General features: G+C 40.4%; 1 protein-coding gene across 1 annotated transcript; it reads right to left on the minus strand.

The window, feature by feature from the left end:
* Positions 1-441: 441 nt before the first annotated feature.
* prorsd1 (prolyl-tRNA synthetase domain containing 1) lies at positions 442-5,046 on the minus strand. Its single transcript, XM_067610921.1, has 4 exons — positions 4,858-5,046; positions 3,287-3,412; positions 3,092-3,181; positions 442-2,847 (listed from the first exon to the last, which is right to left on the minus strand). Exons 1-4 carry the CDS (start codon positions 4,936-4,938, stop codon positions 2,635-2,637), a joined length of 510 nt encoding a protein of 169 aa, XP_067467022.1. The 5' UTR covers positions 4,939-5,046; the 3' UTR covers positions 442-2,634.
* Between the last annotated feature and the right edge of the window lie 6,631 nt (positions 5,047-11,677).

Genomic DNA, 11,677 nt, shown 5'->3' on the forward strand with positions numbered 1-11,677 from the left:
GTCAGAAGAGAGAAGTGTTTGGATGAATGTTTCTCTACATGAAGGTTAAAGCTTCTCTTCATGTTCTTAATATTTGTCTTTGACTTTTATCCTTTTTAATCAATATATCTGTGGAGAGAAACATGTTCATAATCCTGTCGTCCTGTTCACACCTGGTGTTAATATGCGTCTCAGTGACCACTTGTGATCAGATCTCACTTCCCCGCTCTAGACGCAAATAAACACGTATATCATTTCTGTTTTCAAAGAACAAATGTGTTGTTTCTAACCAGCAGGAGGCAGCAAAGCACTTCCTGTGCCCAGTCTGCTGGAAATTAGGAAGTCTGCAAAGACCTTGGCGTGTTTCGTGTGAACTCATCCATCACAATCATTTTACCTGTTGTGGCTTCTTGCTGTTGTTTTGCACTTTAAAAGGCGACATGAAACTGAAGTTAGAGCATCTTTAACTTCTGTACTGCGATGTATTACCCAGTGAAACAGAATAGTTGAACAGTGTACACTTACAGGATTTAAATCAAATCCCTCACATTTGATTGGACCGTTAGGAAGTGGGCGGGGCTTAGAGTTTAGCAGAGGCCTGTTGGCTGCACACACCTTCCTCACCTGCTGTTAGATGAGGAGGACGAGCTGCTACGATCCTCCAACACTGAAGTGTTGTTTTATATGAACAGTGTGGCTGCTACTCACCTGAAGTCACATTTGATTGGATGAACTTTAATAAAAACGCCCCTGAGTGCAGGATGAGTCAAACAGTTTTACAGGAGGAGAAAAGACTTTGATGTAAAAATACTCTGATACTGATTTTCTTTTAAATATATTTGGCAAATAACAAAACAAATGAACAATTAACACAGAACACAGGATTAAAACTGGGAAAATGTGTTTTTCTTTTCATGAGGTCTTTAATGTGATGCTGTTGGTGTGTGAATGAGTACAGACGGGGGACAAATTAAAGGGAAAACCTGGTCCAGGTCTGAGTGTTTGACCCCTACAGTGAGGGGATCTGGGGGCTCTGTTATACTTTTGGTTAGCAACACCAAGCAGCAACCTCCAGGGCTGTAAAACAAAGCCAATGCGGAAGTGCCAAAACTGCAGTTCCTTGAATGGCCACTTGAGGCTCCAACAGCGAGTCAATCCCCATAGACTGTATAAAAATATGGACGTAGTTACCGTGACGTCACTCGTTGGTTTCTGAAGAGCGGTTTTGAAGCTCAAAGTGAGCCGCTGCGGCCGTCGCCATCTTGGCAGTGCGTGACTCTGCCTAACTCCCAGCCAATCAAAAATGGGCAAAGAGGCTGAAACAAGCCACCTAGCGGCTGGCGGACCTGTCACTCAAAGCAACCATGTCCTTCATTATGCAGAACTTTACGGCTTAATAACATTTAAACGGGTGAGTTATAAAAAAATTCACCCCCCGTACAGTTGTCATGAAAGAGGAAATTAGCTACAGAGACCAAAACCGTTGTTTGTACCAGGCTGTAAACATGTTTATTTCTGCTGTAAAGTTGGACATTTTAACATGAGGGTCTATGGGGAATGACTCACTGGAGCCTCAAGTGGTCGTTCAAGGAACTGCAGTTTTTGGCTTTATTTTACAGCCCTGGAGGTTGCTGCTTGGTCAATCCCCATAGACCTCCATGTTAAAATGTCCAACTTTACAGCAGAAATAAACATGTTTACAGTCTGGTACAAACAACGGTTTTGGTCTCTGTAGCTAATTTCCTCTTTCATGACAACTGTACGGGGGGTGAATTTTTTTATAACTCACCCGTTTAAATTTTATTAAGCCGTAAAGTTCTGCATAATGAAGGACATGGCTGCTTTGAGTGACAGGTCCGCCTCTTTGCCCATTTTTGATTGGCTGGGAGTTAGGCAACGTCACGTACTGCCAAGATGGCGACGGCCGGAGCGGCTCGCTTTGAGCTTCAAAACCGCTCTTCAGAAACCAACGAGTGACGTCACGGTAACTACGGCCATATTTTTATACAGTCTATGGGGAACACTTATGGGAGACTCTGGACTGACGTGTTAGACGGCGCTCTGCATCACCATCAAAACCCCAGATGAGGGAATATCTTTAAAGAATGGTTCATCCCTCCAGTAGAGTTCAGAGACTGTAGAGTCAATAACAAGGCTGATGAACATCATTCTTCTTAAAGATCTTCCTCATGTGGTGTTGTGATGATGGTGGTGGAGAGCGCACACATCATTTAATACTCATCAAACCATCCATTGTCATCCTGGAAGAGACCACTCCCATCAGGATGTTTCATCATAGGATAAAGCTGATCACTCACAACTACTTTGTATTGATTGGCAGTGACTCTTCCCTCTATGGGAGGGCCATGCCAGCAGACCCTCTCACTGTAGGGGTCCAGCATTCAGACCTGGACCAGTTTTTCCTTTAATGTGTCACCTGTCTGCTCACACAGAAGACGTCAGCTGAGCAGGCGGCCTAGACCACCTCTAGATGTGGGCGATCAGATGTCAATGGGTGCGTTTACTTAAAACTGTCCATTTGTGATCAGATCACCCATTAACGGACGTTAACGTCAGATGTAAAACAGTCCAGATGTTCGTCCCTGCAGGCTGCTGGCGTCCAGTTTTTTTTAGCTGCAGGTTTCCAGTCCCGCTCTACTCGAAGCTCTCCAGGACGGGCTCGTGTCCCGTCTCCTTGAGGAAGCGCAGCAGGTCGTCCGGTCGGAGCCCCATGGTGGCGGAGTTGGTCATCGGGTGGAAGTAGACGTTCTCGTGGCCGCCTTCCACCAGGTCGCGGTCCAGGACAAACTTCACGCTCTGGTCCTTATCGAAGAGCAGCGCCAGAGCCGTCGCACAGCCCTGACCCACCTGAGAGCAGACGCAGAGCGCTCAGACATCCTCACACACGGTTTCTGACATATTTAATCTATTAAATCATCAACCAGCGAACTAAAAGAATAATTAACTGATCAGTTACAGCTCGACTTTAACAAACTGCTGCAAATACTTTTGTTGCTGTTAAACTCAAATGCAGATTTTTTTTTAATCTTAGTTTTATAAAAAAAACTTTACATTTCCACTCAGAGCAGCTGCTGTGTTTAAAAGTTCCCACCTTGAGTTTTTCCAACATGGCCGCCTCATCCGCAAAACGCAGGTTTCCACTGCCGACGCCGAGCTTCTTGGCGAGGTCGTTGAGGTTGACCTGCAGAGGAACAGAGAGGATTATGGGAGCAGGATGGAGGCGGTGTGCAGCAGATAAACGTGTCCTCATGTTCCTGTGACGGTGGGTGTGAAGGTTCCTGCTGACCTGGCGGTCGTGGCGAGCCGACACCAGCCACAGGCCTTTCTTCTTCTTGTCCTTCAGGAACAGGTTCTTAGTGACGGCGCCGCTCACTTCCTGCAGGTGAGGCATCATTTCCTCCACCGTGAACACCTGCAGGAGGAGGAAGGACGGAGCGTCGATACAGCAAAGTAAAAATACTCCGTCACAAGTAAAATCTGACAGTTGTGTGACATCGTCCCTCATTATCATACATGTGGAAATAAATAACAGCAAAACGGACTCAACTTATATATACGAGGCGCCTTAACGGAGAAAGTGGTACAGACAGGATGAGCCACAGCTGCCCCAAATAATTAATTAGGGAGATAAATATATAAATACATAAATAAATGTGGAAATAAATTAAAGAAACACAGAAAAATACAATGATTTGTATTCATTCATTGAATTATTGGAAGGAAAATTTAGACTTTTTTTATTTTAAATGAACCATGTCATCACTAGTCTCTATTCTATCTTTATTTAATCTATTTATTTTTATATTAGACTCACTCTATTTAGTTATTGTACATAATTTAGCCTTTAATTAGATTTGTTTCTTTTACCTTCCTCGTTGTTTTTGTATTTAGATTTATGTCAAGTGGCTGCTCAACTGTTTAATTTCCCTTTAGGATTAATAAATCTATCTATCTATCTATCCATCCATCCATCCATCCATCCATCCATCCATCCATCCATCCATCTATCTCTACTATGACTAGTCAACATATCTGCTGTTGGAGTGACAGAGAGGTGTTTCTGTTATTTTGTCCACCTGTGTGTTCCGGTTTAAATGATCGTTTGGCGCCTCCTGCAGGACTGGGCAGGTCTGTGCAGGACAAACTGGTCAGACTGGTTATTAAATTGTACACAATGTACCGTCGTTTACTTTCTATGATCCAGAAGTTTAATAGAAATGATAAAAGTGCAGATTGTGAAGACTTTAGTCAGCTGTGACGGTTCTCAGTGAACAGTAACGTTTGTATTTAAAGGAGAGAATAATCGATATATTGGTAACGTGGCGTTTTAGGTTTGAAGAGTCCAGATTTCGTTCAATAACTCGTCATTTTAACGTTTGTTTTGTGTTTGCGCTCAAATAAAAAACTGAGAGAAAAACTCTTCTCACCGTTTCATCTCCAGTGGATTTGATGGTAAATTCGGTGTTTATATAATTTATATTCCAGCTGTTGTTTCCTTCATATTTGACCTTTTAACGCGTCCACGTGGGTGATTTTTTGTTTTTTTTAGAGAAGACGTCGCTTCTCAAAGTTGAAACTACATTTACAGAAATTAATCTCTGAGTAAAGAATAATAAACCGAATACAAACACGAATCCAGACGATTCATTCAGAGTCTGCAAACATGTTTCCGGATGTTTAAACAGCTGACAGCAAATCTTCAGCTGTAGTTCAATGATGTTCTGGAGAGAAAGTCTTCCTCTCTCCAGCTGCAAACACTCAAGTGTTATTTTGCTTTAAGATAATTACAGTATAATGTTTGTTTTTATTTATTTCTGATTGTGATGTTTGGATTGTTTTTAGCTTGTTGAGTTTTACCGGCGGATGATCCACGCAGGTCGTCTGGATGTTTAAAGTCTGTAGAAACTCCTCCAGCTGTGATCGAAGCTCCTCCGACATCTTCACTATAAAAGAGTTTAAAAACTAAACTAAAAGACAGAAACACAGACGAGAATCAATGACAGAAACAGCTGCGAGGAGGAGAAGAAGAAGAAGAAGAAAGACTTCTTCTTCTGTATTTGAAGTTTTCTTTACATGCTGCATTACTGCCATCTGCTGGAGTCACTTATTGTTAACAGACTCTGATCTGAATTTGACATCTTTCCACCCACAGCAAACAACACACAAACAAACAAACAAATAAACAAACAAACAAACGAATGAATGAACTGAAATAAAACAACAGAATCAGTTTTCTTCTTCTTCTTATTAAAGCTGTTCAGACGTCAGATGAGTCTGTTGTTTTATAAACGTTGTAACTCCAGTTTTGGGGGATTTTCATGCAATTAAATAACTGGAAGATTTCAGTGCCAATGATTGATTGATTGACTGATTGATTGATTGATTGATTGATTGATTGATTGATCTGTAGGCCTCTTGGTGTTGAGCAAGTGATCATAAGTCATATGACCTCATATGACCTTAAACAGTATAAAGTGTAGCTGTCAGATGATTGTTCATGTCAGATATCAGGCTGTAAACATTGATCAGCAGAACAAAGCAGCTGATTGATTGAACATCTGTAAAAATCATCAGTTAACTGGTGATTAAGACCAGTTTGGAATCCCAAACTACTTAAACTAGTCTTAAATTATTTTAATTGATTTCAAGTCATTTTTATGTATTTATTCTTTGCATTTTCACAAAGTTGCATCTAATATTATAGTGTAAAATGTTTTTTACTTACTGTTTTGTGACATATTATGTGTGTAATTTATACTTGTTGTTTTGATTTGATTTGATGATACAGAACGAGGTGTCTGTTATTGTCATATAGAAATCTGGGAGTGTGTTATTATTTTAATGTGAACACCCGTCAGTCATTAACATGTCTACACACCTGTGAGTCTGTTATTGTCTCTATATAGACACACAGGAGTCGTTACTGTCTGTACGTCATTAAAGTCGTCTCTGTCTTCTTCTTGTTCCTTCAGCTGGATGTTTGTTCTTCTTCTCTGTGCAGAGTTTGTTTTCACCTTCATCTGCTGAAGGAGGAAAGTTTCTGATTTTAAGGGGCCTCGAGCAGGATTTATGACATCACAACTAGTTTGGAGCCAATCATGATCCAGCACGCAACTTACACAAGTGTGATGTGGAGACGTGAAGCCTCCAGAGCACAAACACCATAGACTGTAAAAAATAACCACCGTGACATCAACTGTTGGTTTGTTGCCTTTGGATTTTGACCGTCGCCATCTTGGATTTTTGAGCCAGAAGTGATCATATTTGGATGAGAAGGTGGAGCTGACCCTAACGCTAGCTGCTAGATGCTAGCTGCTAGCCTGGTTAGCATGGTGCTTTTACAGTCTATGGTTAACTGTGATAATGCTAATGCTAATTTTAGCTAGCGAAAAACAGGCTTAAAACCATTAAAACAAAATGTATTTACTGGAAAAACTGAATATCTGACTCTTCAGAGGATCTTTTAATTCAACCAAACGCTGAACAAGACTTTTTTAGGCGACCAAAATGTTATAATTAACTTTTATGAACTGAAAACACGCTGAAATAGCGACGGCTACGTTTATACCCTGTGACTCTGAGGTTACGTTACCTAACCAACGTTGTCGTAGTGGTAGCGACTTGCCTGTGACGGCACCCACCTGCCACTCAAAGCAGCCGCGCCCTTAATTATGCCTAACTTTAAGCCTTAATAAAATGTATTTAATGAAACTGGTGAGTTATATAAAAATTCACCCCTGTATAGTTGTCATGAACGAAGAAATTAGCTACAGAGACCAAAACCTTTTTCGTACCAGGCTGTAAACATGTTTATTTCAGCTGTAAAAGTTGTGTATTTTAACATGGGGGTCTATGGGGGTCTGTGGGGGTCTATGGGGGTCTATGGGGTCTATGGGGTCTATGGGGGTCTATGGGGTCTATGGGGGTCTATGGGGTCTTTGGGGGTCTTTGGGGATCGACTTCCAGTTTTTGGCTGAGAATAGACTTTACAGTGAAGGAAGAGACATTTTGTGTTCAGCAGGAAAATGTTTGAAATGATAAATATTTGAGAAGGAGAAGGAGAAGATGCCATTTTAAGACTTTTTACAAGATAATTGAACTTTTTTGGGGGGGGAAATCATACTATACACAAAGTATTTTTCAAAGTAGAGTGTTTTTTCTATACATCTTAACCTCTTAACACCCACCGGGTCAGTCGGGGTTAAGCCAGTTATAAGCAGCTTAGCATCACACAGTAATGAATAAAAGCAATTGACACAATTTGGCCACTTGGAGACGTTCCGGGACACCAGTGACACCACAAACTAAAAACTCTGTGACTCCTATAAGGTTAGGCCTAGAGATCTGGAATTTTATATAGGTGTGGTTGACAAGATGTAGAAGATATGTGGTGTTTTGTGTATTTTTGGCATAAAGCATGTTCTAGTTATTGTTATTCAAATATGACTCATTATAAACGAGGACCAAAAACACTTTTTTGAGCCTTATTTGAACTGATGTAGTTTCGGTTGTGTTTTAGCCACATGATAAACAAGCACATTTCCAGAAACTAGAAGATGTTACCTTTCAAACGAAGCCTCATACATGCATTATATCCTCACAGTTCTTCTGTTATAAGCTTTTCTATTTGAGAATGCCAAATGGGCGAAAAGTGGATGTTAAGAGGCTACAGTATGTCTGAAGGAGATCTTTAACATCTCTACATGGACATCCAGAAATACAATATTCTCTCTAATGAAATGGAATGAAATATTAAAGAAAACATGAATGTCTCCTGGTTTTTCCATCCTGGGTCTGATCCACAGCCTCTTCTCACTGGTTGTACGGACTTCTCTGTTGTCTTTATGTGTTCAGGAGTTAATGACGTCTGTCACACAGCTGACATTGTAAAGACACATTCAAGGACATGTTGTCTGCGTCCCACTTTCACCTGAACGACGTGTGTTATAAAACATATTCATCCATAATGGATGAAGCATTAATTCACCACAATGACCCACTTTAATACAGAGTACAAGGTCGGAGTCACAGCTGAGCCCTTCGCTCTTTTTAGCAAATGAACATTACAAAACTGAGATTTGGGTCGAAGCTGCATCACAAGACAATAACTCTGCAGCGGTCAGAGATTTCAGTCAGAACAAAAACTAATCCAAAGATTATATCAGGCAGTGTCAGTGCTGTTCATGTGTTTGATGTTGGAGCGTTTCAACACTGTGATGAACAACGAATCCTCCTAAACTGAAAAAAAAAGTCAACTGAGCTTTAGCAGTTTTTCTTTGGAGGAAAGTCTCAGAAGGAATCATACGTTTCAGGAACAAAACATGTTGTGATGTGTGTCGTTACATCACTTCATTGTACAAAGTAACGACGCTTCTTTGTGTTTGTAGGCGACATGCGTCACGTAGAGGAGAGCTGTCGGGTGTGTGTGTTTTCTATCGACTGTTCTATTGTATTGTCTCTGTGCTGCTGTGAAGAAGCTTCTGTTAATTCTCTGCTCTCCTCAGCTGAACAGAAGAGCTGCAGCCACTCGAAGAAGTCGACAATAAGAAACAACCTTCAGAGGAAATAATACCTGGAGGGAGACGGACACATGGATAGAAACTGCAGAGGAGGTGGTGTTTGAGCTTCATCACTGTGTTCACGTTTAACATTTTGTTGCCAGTATACTGCATACTGTACTGTATACGGTGGGACTGTGGGTGTTAATAATGTTCACACCAGCCAGGTTTGCATCCAAATGTGTTTATAAATTTCCAGATTATGGTCATTATGTGTTGTGAACGCTTGTTTCCATTCACTGCTGTTCTGTGAATATTCATCAAGTCGTGATGTTGATGTTGTTTTTATTGTACATGCATGTTTTCCTTGTCATAAATTCACATTAAAGGACACATATTCTGCTCATTTCCAGCCTCTATATTTATATCTTTGTATGATTTCCAGTTAAAAACTCCTTATTTATCTTCTACTGGTCCTTTATGCAGCCCCTCAGTTCAGCCTCTGTCTGAAACAGGCCGTTTTAGCTCCTGTCTCTTTAAGGCCCGCCTCCTGATGAGCCCACTCTGTTCTGATTGGTCAGCTTTCAGGAAGCTTCCTCCGGCTCCGGAGGCTACGTAAACAAACTATAGTAGCAGGATTTCACTTCTTTTCCTCCTTCTTTACTCCAAATGTCAACTTCTCAAATCCATCCGTACATGTTGGAGCTGAACAACACATGGAAACACCTTAGCAACCACCTTAGTAACCACCTTAGCAACCACCTTAGTAACCAAGGCTACAGAGTGGACGGCCGTTTATGAGCATGCGTGATGAGCCGTCAGCAATGTCAGCAAGGTAGAAAAAATGAAGCGTTCAGAGCAGGTTGAAGCCCTGACTTTTGACTTGCAGGCAGCGTTTCTACATACGTTCACCTCAAGTTTCTGAACTTTGACCACGTTTAACATCCGACATCAGAACAGGAAATAACAGAAAACCACAAACAGCTTTAACATCAGGCTCATACGCAATGTTTAAAAATGATCAGCTGTCAACAAAATGATCAACATAACCAATGTTGTGTTTTGTAGATGCACGTTTGATGAACGATCGATGACTCAGTGATAAATATGAACAATAATGAAACCTACTACAGTTCAAAGGGATCAGAGCTGCAATGATGATTCAATTAATTGATTAGTCAACAGAACATTGATCAGCAAGTATTTTGATTATTGATAAATTGTTTCAGTAAATTTTTAAGCAGAAAAGCCAAATGTCTCAATCTAACTTTGACGTATATGACAGTGACATCAGCTGGATTCTGACGAAGGCCAGTTCTCTGTTATTTGTTTTACTTTTCATAGATTTAATGATTAATCGATGATGAAAATCGTTTTTTGTTGCAGCCCCAATAAAGAAATCACTGAATCACTATTTAATTTCTTGAAAATCTGCAGGATTGTAACTTTAATCTGATCATAATTCTACTTTAACACTAAAATCTGAAACACACACACACACACACACACACACACACACACACACACACGCTGAGTGAACCCAGGACTTCAGCCTGATTGGCAGCTGATACAGAAACAGCAGGCCATGACGTCACTGCTGCATCACTTCTGATTGGCTGAGCTGAACACAGCAGCTACATCTCACTAAATATGCCAAACAAACAAATAAGCAGAGGTGGAAAGTAATAATTAGGTACATTTACTCAAATTCTGTATATAAGTACAATGTTGAGGTACTTGTACTTTACTTGAGTATTTCCATGTACATCATAAGAAATGCATGAAAATCAAGCAAACAGAAACTCTTCTCATCAACCAGGGTGTGATGTTTGAGGTGATTAAGTTACATTATTCATATATTCATGAGGATTATTTTTGTCTTTTAGAGTAACCAGAGGATGGAGTCTGTGTTTTTTGATAAAATGAATTAGCATCCGGTCTTGTGTCCAGTTCATGTGTCCTGGCTGGAAGAAGGTTAACTCTCCATCCTGCTACTTCCTGCGTCAGTCAGTCGGTCAGGCAGAAGTCCTGAAACAGAAAGAGAGAGAGAAGAAGACTCTCCATCATTCAAACATTGTGTCTCTCATCTAAAACTGTGGAAATCATCCTTTATGTTCACATGGGAGACATTTGACATTTAATGGAGGAAAATAAACTTAAACCTGCATTAACTGATGTTTTGTCCACTGACACATCATCAGCTTTTAAGTTGATGTGTTGAACTTGTCAGCAAACAGTTGTTTATTTCCACATCCAGCAGTTACGGAGCAACATTATCATTCATGTGGAGTCGTGTTTCTGTCCACCTGGTGAATGTGAGTCCAATATTCACTCTCTTTTAGCTCTGTTTTTACTCTCCACCAACTCCTGAGGGAAATATCTGGCTCTTTAGCTGCTAAATGCTCCACTATGTTCACCAGCTAGTCTACAGCTAACTGTGTCTGTTTGGTGCTGAGCAGGTAGTGTACAGCGGCTTTTTACAGCTTTTTCTCTGAAAACGACGCTATGAGACGCTGAGAGTGAAGCAGAACAGTAAAGTTGCAGCCGGACAGATAAACAATGAGCTGAAACTCACTATAAAGCTCCGTAAAGCCGAGAGGAGCTGCAGAGTCTCTGATAATTCTCTGTAGGTTCATCACTATATAGACAATATATATAATAGATACTTTAAAGTATCAGAAGTAGTATATATGTACGTACAGAACTGCTCACCTTACTAATTATATCTTCTGGTTATACTGATGAAGTTTTCTCATAACAGTAGAAACTTGTACTGTGTCTGCGTACTGAGGACAACACATCCAGGTTGCTTAGTAAAAGCAGGATTTTGATTGTTCAGTCTAACAGAAAGTCAGACTTGATCATTTCACTGTTTTTATGATACAGACAGAGTCTCATATTTCAAACACCTTTCTCCTTATGACCGGTATTTATTCTCTTTATAACAAAAAACTTAACTTGTTTTAATGTGAATAATCATCTTTATATAACAGGTTATTCTCCAAATATTCTCCAAATGTACTCATACATTTGTAACTCCAACAGCTTCATCACCTAAAACAACAAATACATGAAACTGATTGAGGAAGGTTCATAAGAAATGTGATGAAAACTGTGCACATATTAGGCAGGATGTCAAATACTGAGCTGCTTTATGAACCCATCAAAAGATAAGATGT

The sequence above is a fragment of the Thunnus thynnus genome, chromosome 14, assembly GCF_963924715.1.
Source record: "Thunnus thynnus chromosome 14, fThuThy2.1, whole genome shotgun sequence".
Taxonomy (NCBI): Eukaryota; Metazoa; Chordata; class Actinopteri; order Scombriformes; family Scombridae; genus Thunnus; species Thunnus thynnus.